The sequence below is a fragment of the Lissotriton vulgaris genome, chromosome 3_1, assembly GCF_964263255.1.
Source record: "Lissotriton vulgaris chromosome 3_1, aLisVul1.2, whole genome shotgun sequence".
In the NCBI taxonomy this organism is placed as follows: domain Eukaryota; kingdom Metazoa; phylum Chordata; class Amphibia; order Caudata; family Salamandridae; genus Lissotriton; species Lissotriton vulgaris.
The window spans coordinates 489,775,303-489,801,485 of NC_141689.1; the positions used below are offsets into that span (position 1 = coordinate 489,775,303).

General features: G+C 45.5%; 1 protein-coding gene across 3 annotated transcripts in view; it reads left to right on the forward strand.

Annotated features, from left to right (window-relative positions):
* CENPH (centromere protein H) overlaps window positions 1-26,183 on the forward strand; it is a 368,725-nt gene that overhangs the window by 284,725 nt on the left and 57,817 nt on the right. For all 3 annotated transcript variants that reach the window (XM_086960717.1, XM_086960719.1, XM_086960718.1), the window contains exon 8: window positions 25,712-25,872. In XM_086960717.1, coding sequence (XP_086816843.1) covers window positions 25,712-25,872 — 161 coding nt within the window. The remainder of the gene's footprint in view (window positions 1-25,711; window positions 25,873-26,183) is intronic.

Consider the following 26,183-nt stretch of genomic DNA (forward strand, 5'->3'; position numbering starts at 1 on the left):
TGTTTTCCTGGAATGAAATATATGTGGGAAGGATTTAATTATTTGGTAAGAGCATAATTTCAGAAGGAGGTTTTAGAAGTGCTTATTGGAGAGCTTTACTGTTGCACATGATGTGTTGAAAGATGTAAATGTTTACCTGGTCTATGTAGAGAAGAAATGAGATATTGAGAACTTAATTACATTTGATAGTGGGAATTGGAAAACAAAGAAACTAAGAGAACTTTTATAAAACAGCTCGTATTTTTCCAAATTTGGTGTAGTGTCCTTATTTTTGAGTGTGGATGTCTTGTTACTGAAGGGTGTGACGCAAACTTAGCACATGTTCCTTGGAGTTAGGCCTGCCCACTTAGTGCCAAGCTACCCTATGTGACTTGGGGGTTCCCTAGGTCCAACATGCTCCTTCCAAGAAAATGCGGTGTCCACTGCCTCGGCATGAGAAAGGAGTATCCCGCTTGTTCACCTAAGTAAAATGAGGTCATTGGCATCATCGGGAGCAGAATGAGCATGACAAAGAAAAATGAAAGAAATCTCAGATAACGTACCACTCTGTTATATATAGGGGAAACAAATTTTTTCAAGCTGGATTGCCCCAAAACTTAACCGGGCTATACAAATATGTGAGGAATCTTCTATCTGAGGAAAATTGCGTTTTCAATCAGATGTGGAAAAATGAACTAACTGATTTGACAACCATAAGTACAACAGATACCTTTAAACTGTAACGTATAGTGAAAATAACTATTTTCTGTAGAACATATTAGTTACAATTTTTATGTCCAAGATATCTGTAGTATGCCGGATGGTTACAGCAATATGGTGCCTGACCTAAGGAAGAGGATGCCGTGCCAAATTTTATGCTATTAAAGTAGTGCATTCAGATAGATAACATACTCTCATAAACAAGTGGGATATTGACTAAGTAGTTCTGCCATCTTAGAAAAATTACAACACAAAAAAACAGACGAATATTGTAGTATAAATGCAAAACATAAGATTAATAGCTAGGATAGAAATGCCACGCTGAGAAAAGGAGGCACCAAAGCAAAAGAATAGCATGTTGTAATATCCCTTTTCTCAAAAATAGAATGTAAGGCACAACACGAGTAGTGTATCTAAAGTAATCGCACATGCGAGAGACTCTTAAGTCTATTAATACGTTTTAATGGAATTTGACGTTGAAGAAATAAAGTAGGAGAGACAGAGAAAATCAAAAGGAATATAAAGTGTGGAAAGTAAGGCAATTGTCACCGAAATTGTGAAAGTTGATAATGTTCCTAAATGGGTATAACAAATCTTCTTCGTATTAAGATATTAATAGTTTTGTACATCGATGCATATAATTCTGTACATAGAGCAATCAAGACGGGATGGGATTAGATTAGATGGGATAGTGTACCACTTTCTGGTAGAAGTTTTAATTATTACTGTTTTCTCATTTGGAATGTGTAGAAGGTTTTGTTCACAGAGGGGAAAAGAGACAGAATGCCATCATGACGGCTAGATTCACAGAATGCTGTTCACTAACTTAAGAGATGATATACGCAATATTTTTGGAGCTCAATTTTGCTATAATATGCATCTACATGATGACTTGGTGTTAAGGGGATCAATGCCCCAGACAAACAATTGGATGCCATTCATCTCTTAAAGGAGATGTGCCAAGTTAAGCACAACCAGCCTAAGTTGCGATCCAGGTGGTGTTTAATGCTGTGTTCCTCTTTAGGCCTGCGTAAAAAGGAGGGGTTGGCGATACTATGTGCCATTTTATGAAGGTGGTCTGTGATGAGATTGGCAGATCTAAGTGGAACTTAGTGTCCTTGGGATCTTAAGCCCACACAGTAACGTTATTGTATGCACAATAATTGGGAACAGTTTCTCAGCACACCATTTCCTATATTTTCTCTGTGGACGAAGGTGATTGACTCTGACTTATTTTGAAATCTGTTTTATTTTTTAAATCAGAAAAGAGAAAAAGAAAAAAAAAAGAGGTGGAGTCCATTCATACACAGCGTTAAGCCCACAACCCCTTACAGAGGCCGGCCGCGTGAGCTAATACCTACATCAATAATAACGCACTGTGGGATAGGTCAGGACTCTTTTAGAACCTAAAAACTGTAAGAACGTAGGCGAGAGACCTCGGCAAAGTGGATAGTGGTAGAGGGACGTAGAAAGGTTTGGCAAGAGAGAAAAGAAGATAGAGGAGAGTCGCGAGCTGCGTGGGTGAGCGGGCAAGCTGATGCATAATAGCTGGTGGCGGCGGTGACATCTAGCGGGGGCAGCAACAGGGGCCGTATTGATCATTGAAGAGGCAGGCGGGCGTGGTCAATCAAGTTACGCAAGCAGCCAATCGGTTCTGGAGGGAGTATGGCATCCTCAAAAAGTCGCAGCGCTCGAAGCTTAGGGAGCAGGTGTAGCGCATGCTCTATTTTACAGAGACATTGGACTAAGGGGCGCAAGATAGTGTTGAAGCGGGTGTCTCGTGATTTCAATCGCGCTGTGAAGAGTTCCATGGTTATTGCATACCACAAGCGTACAAACCAAGAAGCAATCGGGGATGCCTCTGCCTTTTTCTAGTAAAGCACTGAGTTACTTGGCTGCCCCCAGCATGTGAAGTGCTATAGTCCAGTCGCTGCGGGTAATCACTTTCAAATAATCAGGTTTAATGCCCAATAGAATTGTGGCCGTAGATTCGGGCAGGGGGAAGCCCAACACCTCCTTAATATGACTAAGCACCTCTTTCCAGAGCAGCGTCAAGAGCGGGCAAGCCCACCAAATGTGAAGGAAGTCGCCAGATGCATTCGCACACCTCCAACACAAGGGGAACGTGGCAGGGAACATTTTGTGTAACCGGGCTGGTGTGTAGTACCACTGTGTCATAATTTTGTAAGCGTTTTCCCTCTGCGGGATTCTACGATAGACCCTAGGTATGTCTCGCCATAGTCGACTCCACTGTGTAGACGTGTTTTCCGTAGTGGACGTCCGTTGCCATTGACGCAGATATGGGTGTGTGACTACCACGGGTGGGTGTTGTAGAATTTGAAACGTCCGGGATATAAGGCCTTTCGAGGCATCAAAGGAGTGGACCAGCTGCTTAAAAGGGGTGTATGGCCTTGTAGCGGCCTGCTGCATCTCTGGTGAGGAAACCCAGTGGCGCAAATGCGCATACTGGAGGTCCAGGTCTTGTGGGAGACGAAATTCTTCTCTGCACTGAACGAACGGTTTCAGACATCCCCCCTCAAACAAGTCCCCGATCACTCTGCAACCCCCCTGTGTCCATTTAGCAAACGCTGATGAGTGGAAGGCCGGAGGGAATAGCGGGTTGCCCGCAATGAGATTATGAAGGGAAGGGAAGTTGGTCAGCCCCTTACGTGTTTCTACCTTGTCCCATATATCTAGGACCGTTTTAGTAGGTACTGCAAGATAAGCACTACGAGAACGTGCCTTACGGTGAAGCCAAGTCAGATGCCAGATAGTGCGCCCGTGACCATCCTATCCATATGGAACCAGACCTTTTCGCTTTCCGTGGTTGTCCATTCCGAGACAATACGGAGATGTGAGGCCCAGTAGTATTCCAAAAGGTTAGGGCATGCTAGTCCCCCCTATCTCTTGGCAACATGAGGATCCTGTTGGAAAATCGCGGCCGACCCCATATAAAGTTGGTGATCTCTTTTTGGAGGCCCTGTATCTGTTGCTGCTGTATAGGGGTGGGGAGACATTGGAATAGGAACAAGATTTTAGAGAGGATAGACATTTTGACGGCATTAAGCCTACCGAGCCATGAGATAGTGAGGGCTTTCCACTTCCGCAAATCTTCCAATACAGTTTTCTTGCACTCTTGCCAGTTAGTCTGGGACCATGTGTCCAAGGAAGGGGTCAGCTAAAGTCCTAGATATCCAATATGATCTGTAGTCCATTGATAGGGAGTAAGTATTTTCAAGACTAGCACCTCCTCCTCCGGAATCGTGAGGTCCTATGATTGTTCTTGAGGCCCGATGCCCTTTCAAAGTTCTGCAAAAGAGCATGGAGCGCCGGGAGAGAGGAACGCGAACGCGTCAACTTGAGGATAAGGTCATCCGCGAATAGTGCTACTTTATTTTGCCGACCTCCAATAGTGAGGCCGTGGATGTCAGCAGACTGTCTAATCATCTCTGCCAAGGGCACTATTACCAGGGCAAATAGCAGAGATGACAGAGGACAGCCCTGCAGTGTACCCCTATGTATGAAGAAAGGCTCCATGAGCTGCCCGTTAACTCGGACCCTCGCCTGCGGTGATAGATAAGGGGCCATGATCATAGAGATCATGTTGCGACCCAGGGCGATCTTGTGTAACACCACGCGGAGAAAGCCCAAGTCCACCCGGTCGAAAGCCTTCTCCGCATCAAGCAACAGAAGGCAGGCTGGTATGTTCCAGTGGTGCGCTTTCCCTACCAAATGCGCAATTCTACGCACATTGTCCGCACCCTGTCGATTGCAAATTAAGCTAACTTGGTCCGGCTCCACGAGGCCAGGCATATGGGGGTCCAGACGTTTAGCTAACATTTTAGTGTAGATTTTGAGGTCAGTGTTCATTGATACTATAGGGTTGATTCTGACTTAAGTTTCTCAGAATTTCATTGTCTGGCTAGTGGGGCCAGTTGCGTTTGGTCGTCATGTGACGGTCCCATCACAGGAACAACTTTGAAGTTACATTCTGCTTAGCAGCAAGCATGTGTTAGGTTATATTGTCCAAATCATGAATTGAGTTCCATATTGATTTCAGGGGCCTGAATACCCAATCTCAGAATCAAAAAGAGACTCAATAATACCATTTGCCTCATGATGGTGTACTTAAGAAGTCCAAGGAAACTATCTAAAACTTTATGCTAGAAAATGATAACGTTGAAACAGATAACTTTGCTTTTGGACACACTTAATACCGTCCTTAAAGGTATTTTTATATCTTCAGCCTCACACCTCATGGCGAAATAAAGCAGGAGCATAGTAAAGAGCATACCAGGAACAGCAGCTAGCTATATTGAGGGCAGGCCATAAGCGTACTATGTCAGTCAATAAGTGGTTCAAAGGTTTGGTGCTTAGAACACAGGTTCAGTCCTTAAACGAAGACCGGGCCAGCATCAAACAGTCCTATTATGCATCAGATAACAAAGCAATCAGTTTTCATACAACCAAAATATGCACAGAAGCGGTGGCCATCAAATGTTTGTACAACATGATGAATGGGAATAGGGCTGTTTTCCCAGAAGGCTTTTGTCGGAGGTTGTGACTAAGAAGGTGTAGATTGTGGCTATGGCCCATATCTGTTCGCACATAGGGCAACAGATAAGCCAGACTCAAGGTAAAGCTTTAGACAGCCCAATAGCTATTAAAGAAGTTTTGGGTTATACTGACAAATTAACTTTGTTCAAGTCTCAAAGGACCTATTTTACAGAACCTTTTGTGGAGCACTGTTACTCTTCCTGCTAAAGCTCTTCAGTTTATTTTGTGAAAGCACTAGCTCAGCATACTCTGTTAGATCTGGCAGGTTGGGTTATTCTGAAACCGGGTAAAGATCCTAGACTCTGTGGCTGCTGTCTCTTTTGAATTTAGGTGCCAAACTGTTGATGGGGATATCAGCTACACAACTAGGACCATTGTAGCACAAATTAATAATAAAAGGTCATTCAGGCTTCATCTCAGTAGGGCAATGTGGAAACAATTCTAAAAAAAATTAAAATAGCAGAGAATGCAATAAGGACCCATAAGAATGGTCTGCTGCTCTTACTGAATGCAGAAAAGCATTTATCACTCAGTGGACCTGTATTGCCCGATCAGTGCAATCCCTAGGATTTGGTCCAAGCAGGCTACTAGCCAAGCACCAAATATGAGGCCCCAGGGGGCGTGGCTTGGCCGGCTGCAAGATGGCCACACTCTAAGTGGGCTCTGCTGGCCAAGCTCTTAATCCGACATTATCCTGCAGAGTAGCGCCTCATTGTCTGCCTGGCTCCTGCATCTACATCCTTACCTTGTCCTGGATGCTGGCTGCTGTCCGCTCCGCCACTCCTGTGCTGGATTTTGCGTCTGGGCCTGCTCCTCGTGACCGGGCCTTCCAGTCCCTGCATTAAGGCCTCTTCGCTGCCGCTCGCCCGTTCTGAGTGCTAACCCGGCTACCGCTCCTCTACGCTGCCAGGGGGGCCTGGGGAGTGAGTCGCCTGCTGGGGGGCTCTCGGCAGCGGGGATTGGGGGCCTGTCTGCCGTACCGCCCGGCCCGCTGTGCTTCTGAGTGCGGGCGCCGCCTGTTCCTGCACCGGCGCCCGCTGGGCCAGTCATCGTTTAGCACGGTGCCGGGCGACGTGGAGCGCCCTCCGTGATTCCCCGCCACTGTTGGGCTCATTGTGGTGCGCCTCCCACCTCATTGGGGCCCGGCTGTGGCCTGCTTCACTCTCCGCTTCCTCACAGAGCATCTGCCCATCTCTGTGGCCCGTCCTCCTGATTGGTCCCCTCCCCGGCCTGACGTGGCAGCGCACCAGCCCTCTCTTCACGCATCTGCTGGCCGCCCAAGGCCCGCCGGATCCCGCCTAAGGCGCAACTCCTATACAGCGCTGTACTTCTGCTGGTGCCCTCGCGGCCTCATTGGACGAATCTCCTTGCTTCCTCCTGCTGCCAGCACCTGTAGGGGCCTGATTGCCGCTGGACTCCTGTGGACGGGGTGAGTGCAGGTTTTACTGTGGACCGCTGCGACCGGGTTGGGGGTGGCGCATACCACTCCGCGGGGCCCACGCATATGTCTCCCCTTTCATCCTCTGCTGCTCTAAGGGTTCTGGCCCCGGTGTGTTGGGCTGCGTGCCCCCCTTGCATCACTCCTGCGCCGCTCTTCGCAGCTGCACCCCCTGCAACACCTGCACAGCTTCCGCAGCCCGTGTTCCCTGCCTGGTGGAGCACAGCCTCACCGTCTTCTCGCTTCTTTGAGCCAGATCCGCCGCATTAGTGCCCCACACCTACGAAGCCCTTCCTCATTGCCGGCTGGCCTGACTGCCCGGGTGGGGTCTGCTGCTGTCTCTCGTCTTGAGGATGAGAACTCATAATCCGCCTTTGCTCTCTTCTCCTAGCGCCTTCTTGGACGTTGCCTGCTGTATCCTCCTCTTGCTCTGCTTGTCGTCCTTGTAGTTTTGGAGACTGTTGCCCTGCTATTCGGCGGCGCTCCTCGCCCTTTCCCCTCCTGGCTGGTGGCATGGGTAAGGCTGACCCCAAACAACCAAGACTTATTTTTGACCAACGCCGCCAGATGCGCCAGAACGGTGCGGTCCCCGACGGAGGAGATTCACACGTCTGGATGTGGTCAAATCAGGGTGGACTTGCACGACAACCGCTTGCTGCATCTCGAGACGAGGGTCTCTGATGCTGAAGACGCTGCCACCCAGGATCGTCAGAAACTCCTGCAAATGGATAAAATCCTAGAGCTCATACGCACCAAGAACGAGGACTTGGAGACCCGTTCTCCAAGGAGTAACCCTCGAATCATGGGTGTGCCTGAGTCCAAGAACATTGCGCTAATGGAGGATTTTGTGGAACAATTGTTGCGCAAACTGTTTAGTGATGTGCTTACCCCGGTCTTCATTGTGGAGCGCGCCCACCATTCCCTTGGCACTCGCCCTGCCCCTGGACTGCCTGCTCACCCCATCATCACTAAAATCCTCAACTTTCAGTATTGTGATGCCATCCTCCGGGCGGCCAGGGACAGGGGCGAGATCCGCCATCAAGGTAACTCCCTGTCTTTTTACCTGGATTACACCCTGGCGGTGCAGGCTGCCCGCCGAGAGTTCCTGCCTGCAAAACAGATCCTCCAACAGCACAAAGTCTCCTATTCCTTCGCATACCCAGCCAAGGTACGTGTCAAGCAGGGCTCCAAAACTCTTGTCTTCCCTGATCACAAGGATGCTCTCTCCTTCATCAAGAAGCTTGACCGCACTCATCGTTCCACTCCAGCCATCTCTCAGGACTCAACCTCCGGCGTCTTAGGTGACAATGATTGACTTCGTCCACTTCTCCAGCGTTAATTGTATTTTGTTTTTCACTCTGGCTCCCTGCATGTTGTTTCCACCGGTCTTAGCCTGCGCTCCCTGGGTCTTTGTGGCTTGCTGTTGGGCCAGGTACGAACGTTCCCTTGCAAGGCTCTGCTTGCTTAGGTATCTGCTCTTGATTTTCAGCTTGGTCTCCCTGTCTCTTTGGCAGGGGAGTATGCCGAGCACCGCCATGCCCCCACGGGATGATTCCCACTTTGGACATTGACTTTTCCCCTCCCAGTTGTGGTCTCCCAGGGTGGGGTTGGTTGGACTCTCGACCTGTTTTGGGGGTTGGTGTGGGTGGTGGGAGGGGGGGAATATTTGGGGATTTGTCGCTTCTATAATCCTGTTTGGGGGTTGGTGTGGGTGGTGGGTTTTTGGGATTTTTTGCCTCCTTCTGAGGTGCATTGGTTTTTGTCTACATGTATTATTGTTTTTCTGGGTTTGCATTGTTGCATCGAATTGTTCCTGCTCTGCTATGTCCTCTGCATCAGTACATGGCCACTGGCAGCTCTTACCGCACTTTACACTAAGACAGTATGACAGACACTAACTTCTGGACGTGGAGCGTCCGCGGCCTCAATGACTTTCGCAAAGCTCGATTAGTGCAGGCACATCTCATCCGCCACAAAGTGGACATCTGTCTGCTACAGGAGACTCACCTGCTGCTGTTGTCTGCTGCCAGACTCTGCTCCTGACAGTGGGGGGAATCACAGTCCTCTTTTTACTCCAACTACTCCCGGGGGGTATCTATTCTCATTCGCAGGGGACTTCCCTGGCCCACTTTCCAGGTAATTACGGACCCCGCTGGGCATTTTTGTTATTCTTCATGGCTTCCTTCTGGCCCAACCCCTGATGATTTCTGCGTTATATGGTCCGAATACTGATGACCTGGACTTCTTTGCTCATGTATGGCTTCACATCTCATCCCTCGGCCCTACGGCGCTCCTCTGGGAAGGGGACTTCAATGTCACGTTGTCCGCCTCTTTATATTGCTCCGGCCCCCATGCTTCTCACCTGCGCACCGCTGCGCTCCTTAGCTCCATTCTCACAGAGAATTCACTGTTTGGTGATTGGGGCCATATGCGCCCTGCAGTCCGCGAGGGCACGTGTGTCACTGGCACCCGTGGCTGTTGGTCTTGTTTGGATCAATGGATCACCTCTCCGAACGTCCTCTCCTGGCTCACTTCTGTCAACCAAAAGGCGCGTACCCTTTCAGATCATGCGCCGGTTCAGCTTAGCCTCAGGCTACCGCATTCTCCTCAGCGCTCTTTTTGGTGGCAGCTTCCGTCTAATGCATTACGTGACACTGTTTTCTGAGACGAGATCCAGACAGCAATTACTAACTATTTCAAGCTTGATAAGGGTTCTGTGGACTCTCCCTCCATACTTTGTGAGGGGTTCAAAGTTGTCATCAGCGGTGGGTGTATCTGCAAGCAATCTGGGGTCCTACCCTCTATTCGTAGCGCTATTAGTAAGCTGGAAGCAGAAATCAAGTCCCTGGACTCTTCCCACGCTCTCAATTCTACTCCTGATACACTCGCTCGTCTTCGAGAGAAACACACTGAATTTGCCGTGGAGGCCAATAGAGAGCTCTCCTTCCTGGGCAGAGAGGCCCGGGCACATTGCTTTGGTGAGGGGGACCGGCCCGATAAGAGTCTGGCCAACTTCCTTTGCCCACCTCGTGCAGCATCCTTTAGAACAAGACTTCGGGATGGTGGCCCGGCTTGGACCACCTCCACTGAAGAAATTAAGTTGAGATTTACTGATTTCTACGAGCAACTGTACACTTCTGGGTCTACCTCTCCAGGCGAGGTATTTGGCCAGTATTTTGATACCCTCGAACTATTATGGCTCGAGAACCATCACCGTGAATATCTGGATGAGCCTTTCTCGAAAGAGGAGATACTCGCTGCCATAAATGGTATGCCTGGTGACAAGACTCCTGGTCTGGATGGCCTGCCTGCCTCATTCTACATGACTCTCGCCCCACTTCTCGTGCAGCATTTGGCTGCCATCTATAATGACTCCTTCGAGAGCTGTCACTTTCCACCTTCGCTTCGCAAGGCTATGTTATCTCTTCTGCTCAAACTGGATAAGCCCCCCAATCTCCATAACTCCTATCGCCCTCTGTCCCTCATATATACAGATAATAAAAATTTTGCCAAATTGCTTGCTTCACTTCTTCTCCCCCTCATGCCGCATATCGCCTGCCCAGACCAGTCCGGCTTCATTCCTGGCCGTGCGACATCTCATAAACTTCGCACTATTTTCTCCGTCCTCCATCAGATTAATCCAGTGCTCCCTGCCATGGCTGCCCTGCTCGACGCCGCCAAGGCGTTCGACACCCTCGAATGGCCCTTTCTATTCTCCCTCTTGCACGTCTTGGCTTCATTTCAGTCTTTATTCGCAAGATCTCGCTCCTGTGCACTCTTCCTACCACCCGTCTCAGGATTAATGGCCTCATTACAGATCCCATCCCTATTGGTCGTGGTACCCGTCAGGGGTAACCGCTCTCGCCTATGCTCTTCGCCATCGCATTGAAGCCATTGGCGGCTAGACTCCGTCAACATCACACACAGAAAGGCATTGGGTTTGCGGCCCGCACCCTGTTGTTCTCCATGTATGCGGACAACGCTACTTTTTATGTCCGCAAACTTCAGGAAAATCTCAGTACTCTGGTGCTCGAGGTCATCAGGTTTGGTGGCTATTCAGGTGAACTGGAACAAATCGGTCCTCTTCCCTTTCCCTGACGCCACTAGGCCCTTTACCCCGGACTGCCCCTTTGTGTGTGCGTATGGCCCCACTCATTATTTGGGGGTCTGGCTGAGCAGAGATGTTGACGACATTTGGCGAGCCAACTACGGTCGCATGGTGGACTGGCTCGAGTCGAAGATTGCCATATGGAGCTGACTGCCCCTGTCGCTGGCCGGTCGAGTATCTATCATCAAGATGGTAGTACTTCCAACATTTTTATATTTATTCCTGAACCTCCCTATTCCTCTGACTGCCCACTTTTTTCGCAGGGTCTGCTCCCTAATCATCTCTCTCCTCTGGGCTGGCAAACAGCTGAGGATCGCTTATGATACTCTTACACTTCCAATGGCGTGTGGCGGCCTAGGTGCCCCTAACATTCAGCTGTACGCATTGTGTACCCAGGCCAGCTTCTTGCTTTTCTGGCTTCCCCCCACCCCTTTCCAACCACACTTGGCAGTCGAAGCCGATCTCGCGGCCCCATGGCCAGTCACGACGGCCCTGTTTGCCCCGGCCAAACTCCCACGCAATGAGATAGATACGGTTGAGACTTTACGCTGGGCTTGGGAAGGCATTTGCTGCCTTTTCCATGCCCCCATGCTCTCAGCCTCAGCGATGCCGATCGTTCGGCATCTAGCTTTCCCCTCTCTACAGCCCTCTGGTATGGCTAAATATGCCACCTGTTTAGGGTTAACCACATTTGCCAATCTCTACCCGGGTAACACCTTTTACTCATTTGCGGACGATTTCCAGTCCTATGGACATTTACTCTTCTATCAGTTATGCGCAATCTGCAGGGAGGTGCATCCCACGTGCCCTCAGCCTCCTCCCTCGATGAGCACGCTAGATTTTCTGTATTAGTCTCCTTCTCCACGGAAGTAGATAGTCAAACTTACGCCCTCATTCTGGCGGCCTCATCCATATCTACAAACCGTGCCTGCACGGCATAGAGTGCTAGGTATCGACATCCCCAGGCTGGATTTACTGTTGCAAACAGACTAAACTTTTCTCCCCAAATTACCACCTGCGCCTTATTCATTTTAAATACTTGCATAGGTTGTATTGCACCCCCGTCTAGCAGCATAAGCTGGGACTTGTTCCAAGTGATAGATGCATGCGCTGTTCTGCACCTGCAGCGGACTTCTCATACCTTGCCTGGCTCTGCCCTAGGGTCTCTGCTTATTGGCATGAAGTCTGCACAGCCATCTCAGAGATCACCCGCTCATCAGTTCAGCCCACACCCACGCTTTGCCTCTTAGGCTTTGTCAAATTCTGCCCAGATGTCTCACGTTGTCTGACCGCCATGCTGCCTGACTATCAGACTATACTGTCTGAATTCTAAGACCTCATGCCCGCTAGATCTCGCCCACTCGATATCTGGGGCCCCCTTGTTACATATCTCCTTACCTGCACCTCCCCCTTTCCTGCTACCTCTCCTGCGCTCCCCACCGTCTCACCGCCCGTGGCGGCTGCTGATTGCGGTCAGTAATTTGCCTTTTTCCCCGCCCCTTTTCCTTTCGGCTGGTCCAGTCTCCTCTGCTATAGTTTGTGAGCCTCCTGTAAATTGCCATTATCATCTTGTTGAGGCCAAGTCATATCTGCCATGCTACTGTCCTCCGGTGTTGTGTGATAATAATTCACACTGTAACCCTCTTTGTGTCTTTTGTATATGGTGCTTTGACTTATTGCAAATGTAACTTGTCTATTTGATTTGATCAATGAAGGTTTTTTGAAAAATTAAAAAAAAATATATATATATATATATATATCAATTCAAAGCTTTATTTCGATAAACATGTGATATCATAAAAGCACATACACAAGATAAAAACAAGGAACCATAATTCATAGGTCGCTACAATTTACAGAGTTAATAACAATAAAAAACGTCCATGCTACAATAAATAGATTAAGAGGCATATTAAACAGTGAAAGCTTTGTAGAAGTAAAAATTAAGAATGTTTAGTTAAAAAGTGATTTATCACAGAGATTTTGCTCTTATTACCCAGGCCCAACTCAAGAATTTAGCAACCCCACAGACTAAACGTGTGCTGGTGTCAGTTTTAAGAATTCTCAAGGCTACGGAATGACTCCTGGTGCCGAGCAATAGACATGTGGGTTTTAACCATCTCTGCCTAGGCTTTGCATATGCCGGGCACACAAAAAAGACATGGGCAATAGTTTCGGTAACGCCATTACAGTTAGGGCACTCAGATGAGGTTTGGTACGGGGGCTTCCATTTACAGGTGTAATCATGCAAAGGTAAGTTTCCCAACCTGAACTGGATGAACAGGGATCTATCCCTTGGTTTTATAATAAGGTCCAGGTAGGGCTCCCAACGAGGCTCAATTTTATGCTGTTTAAACTCCTCGGTCAGCCTACCCTGGTTAGGGTCCCTTAGATCTTGCTCATCCACCCACTTCCAGTAGACCCGCTTAAGTTCAAGCTTGGGTACGGAAGCTCCACGCTCCCAACCAATTGGCAAGCCAACGTCACTCAAAAGCTTCTTAATGTTACGGATCCAACTGACTTTATGGGAACCATTAAGGTTCATGACCTCTAGCAAACCATCAAGATATTTAGAGAGCTCGGGTGTCCGCCATAACCTGGCCCAGTATAAAAGAGGCCGAAGCCTAGCTAAATCTCGAATAGGGCGGCGGCCCAGATCACTCAATAAATACTTGCATAGGTTGTATTGCACCCCCGTCTAGCAGCATAAGCTGGGACTTGTTCCAAGTGATAGATGCATGCGCTGTTCTGCACCTGCAGCGGACTTCATACCTTGCCTGGCTCTGCCCTAGGGTCTCTGCTTATTGGCGTGAAGTCTGCACAGCCATCTCAGAGATCACCCGCTCATCAGTTCAGCCCACACCCACGCTTTGCCTCTTAGGCTTTGTCAAATTCTGCCCAGATGTCTCACGTTGTCTGACCGCCATGCTGCCTGACTATCAGACTATACTGTCTGAATTCTGAGACCTCATGCCCGCTAGATCTCGCCCACTCGATATCTGGGGCCCCCTTGTTACATATCTCCTTACCTGCACCTCCCCCTTTCCTGCTACCTCCCCTGCGCTCCCTACCGTCTCACCGCCCGTGGCGGCTGCTGATTGCGGTCAGTAATTTGCCTTTTTCCCGCCCCTTTTCCTTTTGGCTGGTCCAATCTCCTCTGCTATAGTTTGTGAGCCTCCTGTAAATTAACAAATAGAAAAGGGAGTTAGAGGATTGTTAGCTAGGCTCGCCCTCCAGAGTTTAAGTCAAACAAAACGGTCTCTGTTTCCAGATACCTAAGAGCCTTGCTCAAAAGCGCAGTCAGCACACACTGGGGTTGACTGTGAGAAATATGTTAATGTGTGTAAAAAAGGAAGGATTGCTCCTTTTTTAGGTGTCCCCTCACTCACCGGGGTTGCCCCACGGTGACATGCTTCATCATTGGGGCCATCCCAGTCCTCTACGGGCTGGGGCGTGCTACGACTTGCGAAGTTACGTAGGAGCACTTTTAAGGACTATGTGTGGTGCATGTGTAATTGTGGGGAGTGGACTATGTGATGTAGGTTAAAAAATACCTGCCCAGTAGGTTTTCAATAAACTTTATTCTGGCCTCTAGGTGGTAATATTAAAAACGGGGTGGGGAGATAGGCTGCCCTAAACTTAATGTGTCCAGATGTATATATCAACTCCTATAGTCGACATGTTTCGTGCATACCCCAAGCACTTCTTCTGGACTACACAGGCACCATCCCTGTGTTCGCCACTCCTTAACTCTTCAATGAGATTTTATAGAAATTAACTCTCAACTGCAGCAAACTCTATTAAGTGCATGCAACAATACCTACGTATTTTGTTCCAAAAAACACGTGGTTCCTGAAAGATAAAAAACAACTTAAAAGTCACGGGGTGGATACCCCCATATCTTATCACACATAGTTTGCAGGCAGAAAATGTGATGATTTTCTGTGATCTAGAAGCGGACATATTGACTGTGGTTGTTTTCATGCACAAAAAGTGATTCATTTCGTGCATTGTAACGTGATTAAAAACACACCTCTCTCAGTGACACACCCAAGCATTCATCTGTCACACTCACTCATACATACTTTTCAAGAGACCTAACTGGGCCCCATGGAGTCGGAGGGGTATCGATATCCTAGCAACTCTGGTGAGAGAAAAGCGGAGTTTGTAAATAACCAGAAAAAACGGGCCGGTTGGCGATGTCAAACTGACCCATTTACGGTCCTCATTGCCCCGTTCTTACTTACTTGTGCACCGGATACCTCCTGTATTTAGGCACCTACTTGTGTCCCTCCGGTCCGGATGTTATCGGACTGAGGGTTTCGGTGTTGTTTTTAAAGGAGTGCCGTTCGCGGTTTGTTTACGCTTAACGCGGGAACGCCCTTACGTGAACTAGAGCGTGACGTTCCCTCCCTGACATATTTGCGGCGGCCATCTTTGGTGTACCGTTTTCGTTTTCTTAAGGAAACGTTCTAAAATAGGGACTATACAAACATAATTATACCTAAAAGATAATTTAGGGTGTTGTATGGGGTATTTGGCGTATTACCAGGCTAAATGCTGGCCGGGTAATTTTTAAGCGCATCCATTACTTTTCAGCACGATCTTTGGGATCGTATAAAAATACGGAGTCCTTGGGTGTTTGTTATCCAGAACGCCTGAGAATTGAGATTGCAGGGATGGTGGAAGAATGTCTGGTAAATGACTGGCTAACCAAAAAGGAAGCAGACTTTCTGGATAACAAACACCCAAGGACTCCGTATTTTTATACGATCCCAAAAGATCCACAAAAGACTGGAAAAACCACCCGGGAGACCAATCGTCTCAGGGATCGGATCAATACTAGAGCCCCTGTCCAAGTTTGCAGATGCATTCTTGAGACCACTAGTACAAAAAACAGAGACATACCTACAGGACACGAAGTCAGTGTTGTGCCTCATAAAGGACCTTACTTTTGACCCCTCCATGCAGATATTAATCGGTCTCGACGTGGAGAGCCTCTATACAAGCCTGCCCCACAGAGAGACACTACAAATTCTGGAGGACATCCTATTTGAGAACGAATGGGATTACAAAACACCAAGGCATGTAGTGTTAGAATGTTGTCGCTTGGCGCTAACCGAGAATTTCTTCCTCTTCCAACAAACAATATATAAACAGACCCACGGAACCAGCATGGGAAGCACTTTCGTGCCGAGCGTGGCAGGATTGTACGTGCACTGGCTAGAGAAAAAGAAAATCTTGAGTACAGACAACCCTTACTCCACCAAGATCCAGATGTGGAGACGTTATATTGATGACGTCATCCTCATCTGGAATGGGAATGAGCAGGAGGCAAATGCTTTCCTGGTTTGGCTGAACCTACAGGACCCTTTCCTAAGGTTCACCTCAACAATGAGTCGTGAACAACTAGTCTTTCTGGATCTAAACATTAAGGCTGAAAAAGGGATACTGACAACCACAACACATTTCAAACCTACATCAAGGAATTGCCTACTAAGCTTTGAGAGCTTTCTCCCACGTCAACTTCAGGAAAATCTGCCTTTTGGACAGTTCCTACGGCTAAGGAGGAACTGTTCTGAGAAATGTGACTACGAAGTGCAAGCCAAAGAGCTTTGTGAAAAACTACACCAAAGACAGTATCCCAAAAAGATTGTCCAAAAAGCAAAGAAAAGAGCATCCAATAATAACAGGGATGCACTGCTTGAAGCAAAACATAAGGAACCACCAACAGATACCTCTGAAAGAAGACCCATCTGTATCACTACCTATACGGTAGCTTCACAGCAGGTAACAAAAATTGTGAAAAAACATTGGAAAACACTGAATAGTGGAGGTCTGAACATCACCCAACCAATGTTCAGTCACCGGAAAGGGAAAAACCTAAAGGATCTAGTGGTACATACACGTCCAAGATATATGGAAGGCCATATCCGACGCCTACATCCGTTGCCAGTGGTTCATCACCCATGTTCTAATTGCAGTGTATGCCACCTAACCGAAACTACCAAACAGGTGACATGTAACACAGGCCTCGTGTGGGATCTGAAAAACTTTTCAAATTGTAATACATCAGGGGTCGTGTACATGATCACATGTGTGTGCAATCTGCACTACATAGGAATGACCACCAGAAAGGTAAGCACGAGAATGGTGGAACATCGAAGTAACTTCAGGTGCAAACACTCAAATACAAAAATGACCACACACTTTCTGGAAAAGGCACATACACCCAATGACATGCGCTGGGTGGTCCTGGAAATCCAACAGCCCCATGCTGACATGGAAAAGAAACTACTTGAAAAAGAACAGCGTTGGGTGTTCAGACTCCGCTCGCACATTATGGGATTAAATGACGATATCCCCTGGGGACAGTTTACCTAAATGTGAAAGGTTTGCAAATATGAGAGCTGACCCATAATGTAAACGACTCATTGAGTATCTTATATGTAAATATCACCATTGACCCGAATTGTTCATGAACCATGATGGTGTTGACTTGACCCATTCTGCCACCCCAGTAAATGTGAAAGGTTTGCAAATATGAGAGCTGACCCATAATGTAAATGACTCATTGAGCATCTTATATGTAACTATCACCTTTGACTCGAACTGTTCATGAACCATGATGGTGTTGACTTGACCCATTCAGCCAACCCTAGTAAATTATATCACTGATGTGAGAGACTATAAATAACCAAAAGGGCATAACTGGTTAACTTGATGTACCAAAGATGGATAAAGGAAACAAAATAAGAAATCCTTTTTCCACCGTTTTTCGTGCTGAAAAGTAATGGATGCGCTTAAAAATTACCCAGCCAGCATTTAGCCTGGTAATACGCCAAATACCCCATACAACACCCTAAATTATCTTTTAGGTATAATTATGTTTGTATAGTCCCTATTTTAGAACGTTTCCTTAAGAAAACGAAAACGGTACACCAAAGATGGCCGCCGCAAATACGTCAGGGAGGGAACGTCACGCTCTAGTTCACGTAAGGGCGTTCCCGCGTTAAGCGTAAACAAACCGCGAACGGCACTCCTTTAAAAACAACACCGAAACCCTCAGTCCAATAACATCCGGACCGGAGGGACACAAGTAGGTGCCTAAATACAGGAGGTATCCGGTGCACAAGTAAGTAAGAACGGGGCAATGAGGACCGTAAATGGGTCAGTTTGACATCGCCAACCGGCCCGTTTTTTCTGGTTATTTACAAACTCCGCTTTTCTCTCACCAGAGTTGCTAGGATATCGATACCCCTCCGACTCCATGGGGCCCAGTTAGGTCTCTTGAAAAGTATGTATGAGTGAGTGTGACAGATGAATGCTTGGGTGTGTCACTGAGAGAGGTGTGTTTTTAATCACGTTACAATGCACGAAATGAATCACTTTTTGTGCATGAAAACAACCACGGTCAATATGTCCGCTTCTAGATCACAGAAAATCATCACATTTTCTGCCTGCAAACTATGTGTGATAAGATATGGGGGTATCCACCCCGTGACTTTTAAGTTGTTTTTTATCTTTCAGGAACCACGTGTTTTTTGGAACAAAATACGTAGGTATTGTTGCATGCACTTAATAGAGTTTGCTGCAGTTGAGAGTTAATTTCTATAAAATCTCATTGAAGAGTTAAGGAGTGGCGAACACAGGGCTGGTCCCTGTGTAGTCCCGAAGAAGTGCTTGGGGTATGCACGAAACATGTCGACTACAGGAGTTGATAGGTACATCTGGACACATTAAGTTTAGGGCAGCCTATCTCCCCACCCCGTTTTTAATATTACCACCTAGAGGCTAGAATAAAGTTTATTGAAAACCTACTGGGCAGGTATTTTTTAACCTACATCACATAGTCCACTCCCCACAATTACACATGCACCACACATAGTCCTTAAAAGTGCTCCTACGTAACTTCGCAAGTCGTAGCACGCCCCAGCCCGTAGAGGACTGGGATGGCCCCAATGATGAAGCATGTCACCGTGGGGCAACCCCGGTGAGTGAGGGGACACCTAAAAAAGGAGCAATCCTTCCTTTTTTACACACATTAACATATTTCTCACAGTCAACCCCAGTGTGTGCTGACTGTGCTTTTGAGCAAGGCTCTTAGGTATCTGGAAACAGAGACCTCCTGTAAATTGCCATTATCATCTTGTTGAGGCCAAGTCATATCTGCCATGCTACTGTCCTCCGGTGTTGTGTGATAATAATTCACACTGTAACCCTCTTTGTGTCTTTTGTATATGGTGCTTTGACTTATTGCAAATGTAACTTGTCTATTTGATTTGATCAATGAAGGTTTTTTGAAAAATTTAAAAAAAGATATATATATATATATAATTTCTTTTTTCCACAAAAGATGCAGCACTCTTGGATGGTTTTTAGCTTTTTTTATTGATAAGCCTTCACCCAACCAACGCATTTCAGCCACTCTAGGCTTTTTTCACGGTTAGTAAGTCCTTCTATACTTTCATCATTTATACTCTCATATCTGCCTTTAAGTGGCATTATGGGAGATGTAGTGTTTTAGCATTACATTTCAAAAAACTTTATACATATAACAGAAAGACAAGTGCGCTTATGTCAGATAAACATTTCAATTATTCGTGGCTATACCATGTACTTGACATCAGTTTTTAAATTTGTTTATACATCATGTATTATCTCTGGGTTTAGTACCCACCATACTGTCCCAATTTGATAGGATTCTGTATTGTCTTTATTTCAAACATAGTGGTTCCAAAGTATACACATACTGTATTTTGTGATTTTGCTTTTGGGTATAGTACCCATTCACGATATGTTTTGCACAATTTTACATGAATCAAAAGTTCTTTTCTCTCATTGAAAGGTTACTTGATTTTATTGTTCCAAATGAAAATAAAGCTCCTCATCGTTATTGATACCGCTTGAGTACTTGGTTCTAAATCTTATAATCATGCGTGACTCAAGTTGACTCAGCTTCTTCACACCTCGATCTTCTTGCTGTATCATTTTTATCCCACACATACTCATATGTTTTGCTGTTGCATATGTCATATTGGCGTTCTTAACTGCACGTATAAGATTCGTTTTTTCAACATGCAGGTCGTGCTTCCAATGTATTTCATGACGCTTTTACACTATCATGTAGATGACAAATTTTGACGTGCAGGTTATATTTTGATCAATTGCCATTGTTTTCCCATTTGGTTCAGGAATATTCGTCATACTGCGGCCTATTTTGCAAGTTTTGCAGGATTTGCATGGTTTGAAGCCCTTTCGTTGATCCGTTAGCCAATCTGTTTTTTGTTTTGTTTGAAAATGGCTTTTCACCAAAAGGTCTTTAAGGGAGACACTCTTTTTGTAAGTTACCGTTGGTTTGTTCCCTACTAGTTCGCCTATATCAGGATCCCCTGAAATAAGGTGCCAGTACTTCTTCATTTTATTCATGTAATGTAATGTAACTGTTTTTTATATAGCGCAGGTTACACTCCAGGGAGCATCTTAGCGCTTCAGAGTGTAAACGAAACAGATGACTTTGTTCGTGTAGCAGGTCGTGATAGGGGTGTTATATCATATTTTTACATTGTGTGTTGGATAGGGTGTAGATCCAGTTTTTTGAGGGTCTTTCTGAAAGTGGTTTCTGTGGGAATTTGTCGGAGAGGGGGCGGTAGTGTATTCCAGGCTTTGGACCCCAAAACTGCCAGGGCTTTGCCTCTCCTGGTTTTGAGTCTAAACTTGGGGATGGTAAGGAGGTTGTCATCTTGGGACCTCAGACATCGGGAGGGGACATAACGTTGGAACATGTTTTCGATGTATTTGGGTCCTGTTCTGTTGAATGCCCTAAAGGTGATTAGCAGAATTTTGAACAGCACCCTTTTATGTATTGGCAACCAGTGCAGGGTGCTCATAGCTTTCGTGGCTGAGGTCCTTCATTTCCATCCTAGTACTAGTCTGGCCGCTGCAGGCTGCACCATTTGTAATTTGTGGCAGACTGTCCTATTAGTTCCTGCGTATACGCTGTTGCAGTAATCAATGCGAGAGGTAATGAGGGCTACTGCCACCATCTTCCTCGCTGAGAATGGGATTAGGTCGAAGAATTTCCTGAGCCCTTTTATTATGCCGAAGCAGGTCCCTGCCACGGCTACTGCCTGTTGTTGGAAACTCAGGGAAGGGTCAAATTTTATCCCTAGGTTTCATACTACGTTGGCTGTGTTAGGGGGGACGATAGCATCTTCTGGCCACCACAGTGTTGGGTTGAATGAGTTTCCTTTTCCAAAAGGTAGGATCTCGGTCTTCCCCGAATTGCATTTAAGGTGATCCGTGCTCATCCAATGGAAAGTGGCTTTTAGACCGTTTTTAAGCCTGGCCTCTGCTTCGCTGGTTTCGTCCTCCACCACTAGGATGAGTTGTGTGTCATCCGCATATGAGATGGTGGCTATGCCAAAGAATGATATAAGGGTAATCAGGGGGGCCATATATACATTAAAAAGTGTTGGGCTCAGACAGGAGCCCTGGGGTACACCTGAGTTTAGTGGTATCTCTTCTGATCTGAACTGGCCCAGGGTGACCACTTGTCTGTTTGTTAGGAAACTTTTCAGCCAGCTCAGTACCTTTCCGGGTATTCCTGCCGCGGCTAGTCGGTCTATCAAGATGGTGTGGGACACCGTGTCGAAAGCCGCCAACAGCTAGGAGTATAAGGACTGCTTTTTTTCCCTGGTCTAGCGCTGCTCTGAGTGTTTCCGAGGAAAAAATTAAAGCTGATTTCGTTGAGTGCTGTGCTCTAAAGCCAGCTTGGTTGTTGTGCATGAAGCTTCACTCTCCTTACTATAGGTTGTTACCGATTTCATTGTGATTCAATTTGGAAAAGTACTTGCGAAACTCTTGATCTGTTCCATTCCAAATGAGAAATAGGTCATCTATGAATCGGACACACAAGATGACCCGCTCCATCTCTATCTAATTTTCCGTGGTGCGCTCTCAACACCCTATGGTGATGTTGGCATAATTCGGGGAAAACGAAATTCCCATTCCAGTACCACATTCTTGTTTAAACAGCTCCTTATTGAATAGGAAAACATTGTTGGTAAGACAAATGTGTATCATTGTTAAAAGCATTGTTGCATGGTCCAGTGCGGATATATTACGTTGTTTCAAAAAATATTGGCACGCTGTTATTCCAATCTCATGTCTAATCGACGTGTACAATGACACAACGTCTATTGTGAACAAGAGGTATCCTGGATTCCATGCTATTCCTGTGAGTATCCTGAGGAAATCACCAGTATCTTTTAAATATGAGCTCATATTTTGAGCAATCGGAGATAGAAATTTGTCCACATATTTGGATACATTTTCATACAACGAGCCACACGAAGACACTATGGGCCTCCCTGGAGGTTTAATAAGAGTCTTATGGATTTTTGGAAAAAAATAGATACATGGTATTACCGGAAAATCCATTGTCAGAAACTTCCTTTCTTCATCACTGATAAGTTTTTTCTCATATCAAAATTGTAAATTTTCTTTTAATGCTTTGATCATTTTCTCAATTGAATTATTTTGTAATGTACAATAGTTATTGGTGTCATTTAACTGTCTTAATGTTTCTTGGACATAGTCCTTCGTATCCAAGATCACAATATTTCCCCCCTTGTCAGCCGGTTTTATCGTGATTTCCCCATTGTCAGATAGTTTTTTTACTGCATTCCTCTCTTTTACAGTGAGATTTTCCCTCTGTTTGGGGTTCCTCATTTTGGGCAATCTGTCCAGTTCTTCAATCATAGCATCCGAGAATAAATCACTTTTATTTCCCGGTGACAGAGCTGAAAAATATCTTGATTTCTTTTTTAGGCCAGTGTCAGTTCTTTTGTTTGTTTGTATTTCCAGATATTCCAGTTTATCTTGCTCAGTCATAGCCTCATCTCGAATTCATACAAAATATCAAACATGTTTTTCAGATCAGGCAGTTGATCTATTGATATCGGTAATCCACTTTCCTCCATAGATGGTTCAATGTCTATATTTTGTGCGATACACTTTTTGTTTGCATTTACTTTCGCCAATTTCAATTTTCTGATGTGCTTATACAGATCAATCCGCACTAAAGTGTAATTAAAATGTGATTCAGGACAGAATGATAAGACTTTATTAAGGACTGCCTCTTCTTCATGTGATAGTCTGTATAGTGAGAGATTGATGATAAGACTAATTATATCTACTTCCTGTTGCGCAGGGGATAATGCCTTTTTTCGTTTGGCCCTTCTGGTTTTTCTCGTACTTCTGAGGGATTTGGTATTCCTTTCCGTGGCCCTCGTGGGATCTCGAAGTATTGCCTTAAACAGGGGAACAAGAAAGGGATGTCCAGTTTTACCCCCATCACTTGCTCTTCCATTACAACCTTTTTCCAACTGTGTTCGGCAACAGTGAAATATTAAGTTAAGGCAAGAATAACTTTAAAACGACTGTATTCGCGAATGGCATAATGGTATATGTCTCTGACCCGGTGTACTCCCTGCCTCACTTTCTGAGAGAGCTAGAGCACTTTGACTTGGTGCAAATGTGTAAATAAGTATGCATGGTTATCCGGTATTGGGATATCTTTCATAGATTCAAGTGCCTGAATCCTATACCGTCATCGAGATGGGAGTCCCTCGGTAACATAATGAAGCAGTATTTAAGTAATGCCTTAGGCTATAATGGCCCAGAGCCATGTTTAACACAGCCTAGCTATGTTCATTTTTAAAAGGACAACATGTTGAATGCCGCCAATCAGCAGCTAGCACCCTCTAGAACTCTCCTAGTAGAGGCAGTTTCCCTTAGATTTTCGCTGTATGTCGTGTTTAAGGGAGTTCCCCCTTCCCCCATGTAAGAACTGTGGCAGGAAGAGAATCTATGTGGATGATCCACATAAAGAGAGGTTATTTACTGCCTCCACCTATCTCATGAGGTAAGACAAAGCAAGATCTGTCGGACCTTTTCTTGTAAAACTTTGGAGGATAGAGAGGGAAGGCTGCTTTTGTGGCTCCAGTTTACCAAGCAACAAAAGTGTTCTGAAGAGGACAGTGATTGCTCATCCAGACCGCACAAAAGATCATGGTCTCAAGATGATACCCCAGGTGAGGGCAGAAAACACCTCAAACCCTCCCAGTGGAGCATAAGGCCACAGAGAGGAGAAGCATCATAAAGTTTCCAGAGCGCCTTCAACATCCTATCCCACCTCTCCTGTGAGGAAGGAGAAGGAGCGTCCTAGAGCCTAATCCACAGACTCTACAAGGAAAAAAGACAAAAAGTCATCCTAGTTGACAAGGATAACTCCTGGATCGTCAACGGCGACAAGTACCACGGTCACGTCATCAAATTGGTTTCTGTATGATTTTAAGGAGGAAGCCAGGAAATCTGTTTGTATGATCCCTATAATAGATTATATCTGGCAGGAGGGAGTAAAAATAATGAAAGAGGAAATGGAGAAGAATCTGTATTTGGTGCCAACGAAATGGCATCCATTTCAGATATCCCTGCAACAGATTTTTCAGTATCTCCTCTCCTTTGCCAAAAGTTCTTTTACTGAAAGAACTACAAAAGACTCCCGTGATTCACACACTGAGTCATCAGCGTGATGGCCCTTGACGATTGCTGCGTTATATGGTCCGAATACTGATGGTACAGTGTGGGTATGCAGGGGAGTTAATTAAACACATCCCTATACAGTGGGGTGTAAGATAAGGGTGTGTTCTTGCTCCCACTCTCTTTAGCCTCTATAAAAATGAAGTGGCTGATATCTTGAAGAATTGCAGAAATTACTCCCCTCCACAAAATGGTAATAAGTTACTGATTCTTTTATTTGCAGACGACTCCCTCCTCATTTCTAAGACTCCAATGGGTCTCCAGCTCCCTGTTCATAAATTTAAAGATTTTTGTGTGTCAAGGGGCTTGGAGCTCAATGCTAGTAAAACAAAATATATGGTATTTGGAAAGGGAACGGTTAAAAATTCAATCATACGGGCTGGGGGAGAAGCACTTGAGAGGGTGAGGAGCTTTGATTATCTAGGAGTTAAAGTAATGGAGAGCCTGAAGAGGAATGATCAGCTAAGGAAAAGTACACTACTAATTGAGTGACAGAGCAAATGCTATTATTAGGCTGCATAGGCAAACAAGCACCTGTGCAGTTTTGCCAGCCCTGGACGTTTTCTGCGGCAAACTGCAAGGGGCAGCACTAAATGGAGCCGAGACTTGGGGATTTACTGACTCCTCTCAACTTGCTGCTGCAGATAATTGCCTTCAAGTGACTAGGTAATTTTTTTTAACTACTGTTTTATTCTGACAATATTCATTTATTACATGAAAGATAATTTGTATGTGTTTTTATGTATTCGTTGATTAATTTGCACATAGCTCTGCTTGACTTTTGCTCTTGTTTTGCACACAAATATTGGCTAAAGAAAATTAATTCTGAATAATATTGTTTTTAAATAAATTGTGTTGTGACATGTCTTCAAATGTTTTTTGGGTGAATTTTCGCAATGTTTTGCACATGTGCCCTTTGATGGTACCTGGCTACCGAATAACGTCTACCACTACCACTACCACTACCTGTGTTATTTACCATTTTTTGACCAAAATGCCAAATCTGTTTTTGGACGTCTGTACAATCGGATGTTAATGGCAGTTTGGCCACATTATTAAAGAATCCAGATTCATGCTAAATGAAGCTCTATGTAGGATTAACCTGTTTTATTGACAAATTCAGTGAGAATGCCATTAACATTTTCTTAATAAAATGCCCAAATTTAAATAATGGAAAACAAAGCTTACGTTGTGTTTAAAGATAATATAACTAAGGTAAATGTAAAATCGTGATATTGATTGGCTTCAACTTTAAAAAAAATTGCTAGTATGTGTGTGATACATAGTTTGATTTTTGTAAACAGCATTGAAAGAAACGGGAGAGGCAATGATGTCCGAAATTAGAATTATGAAGAAGAAACAGAAGGAAGATGTGGAAAATCTTGAAAGCAAGGAGCTAAAAAGTCTGCAGCGTGTCCTAGAGGAGGAAATACAGCTCACTACTCTTGTTCAAAATGTTTTCCAGGTAATATTTACTTTGTAATGCTAACCGAGAAATCTGAAGTTTTAGTGTTTGAATCCCTGTAAGACCAACTAGACATTTTATCCCTCTAAAGTCGCCAAGTAATCACACTGAGTTGGCTAATAACACATATTACGTAAGCACTAGGAACATTTAATGAGCTTTTTCCCAGCAATTAAGTAAATTGATTGGCACAGCAAAGTGTCCCCCATAACAAGGATATGCAGATGAGAATTTTAGTTCAAATGCCCATGAAACCAGTGAATAAGTACAATTTTATGAGAATCTTGACAGGGAGATGCCCGTACATGCAT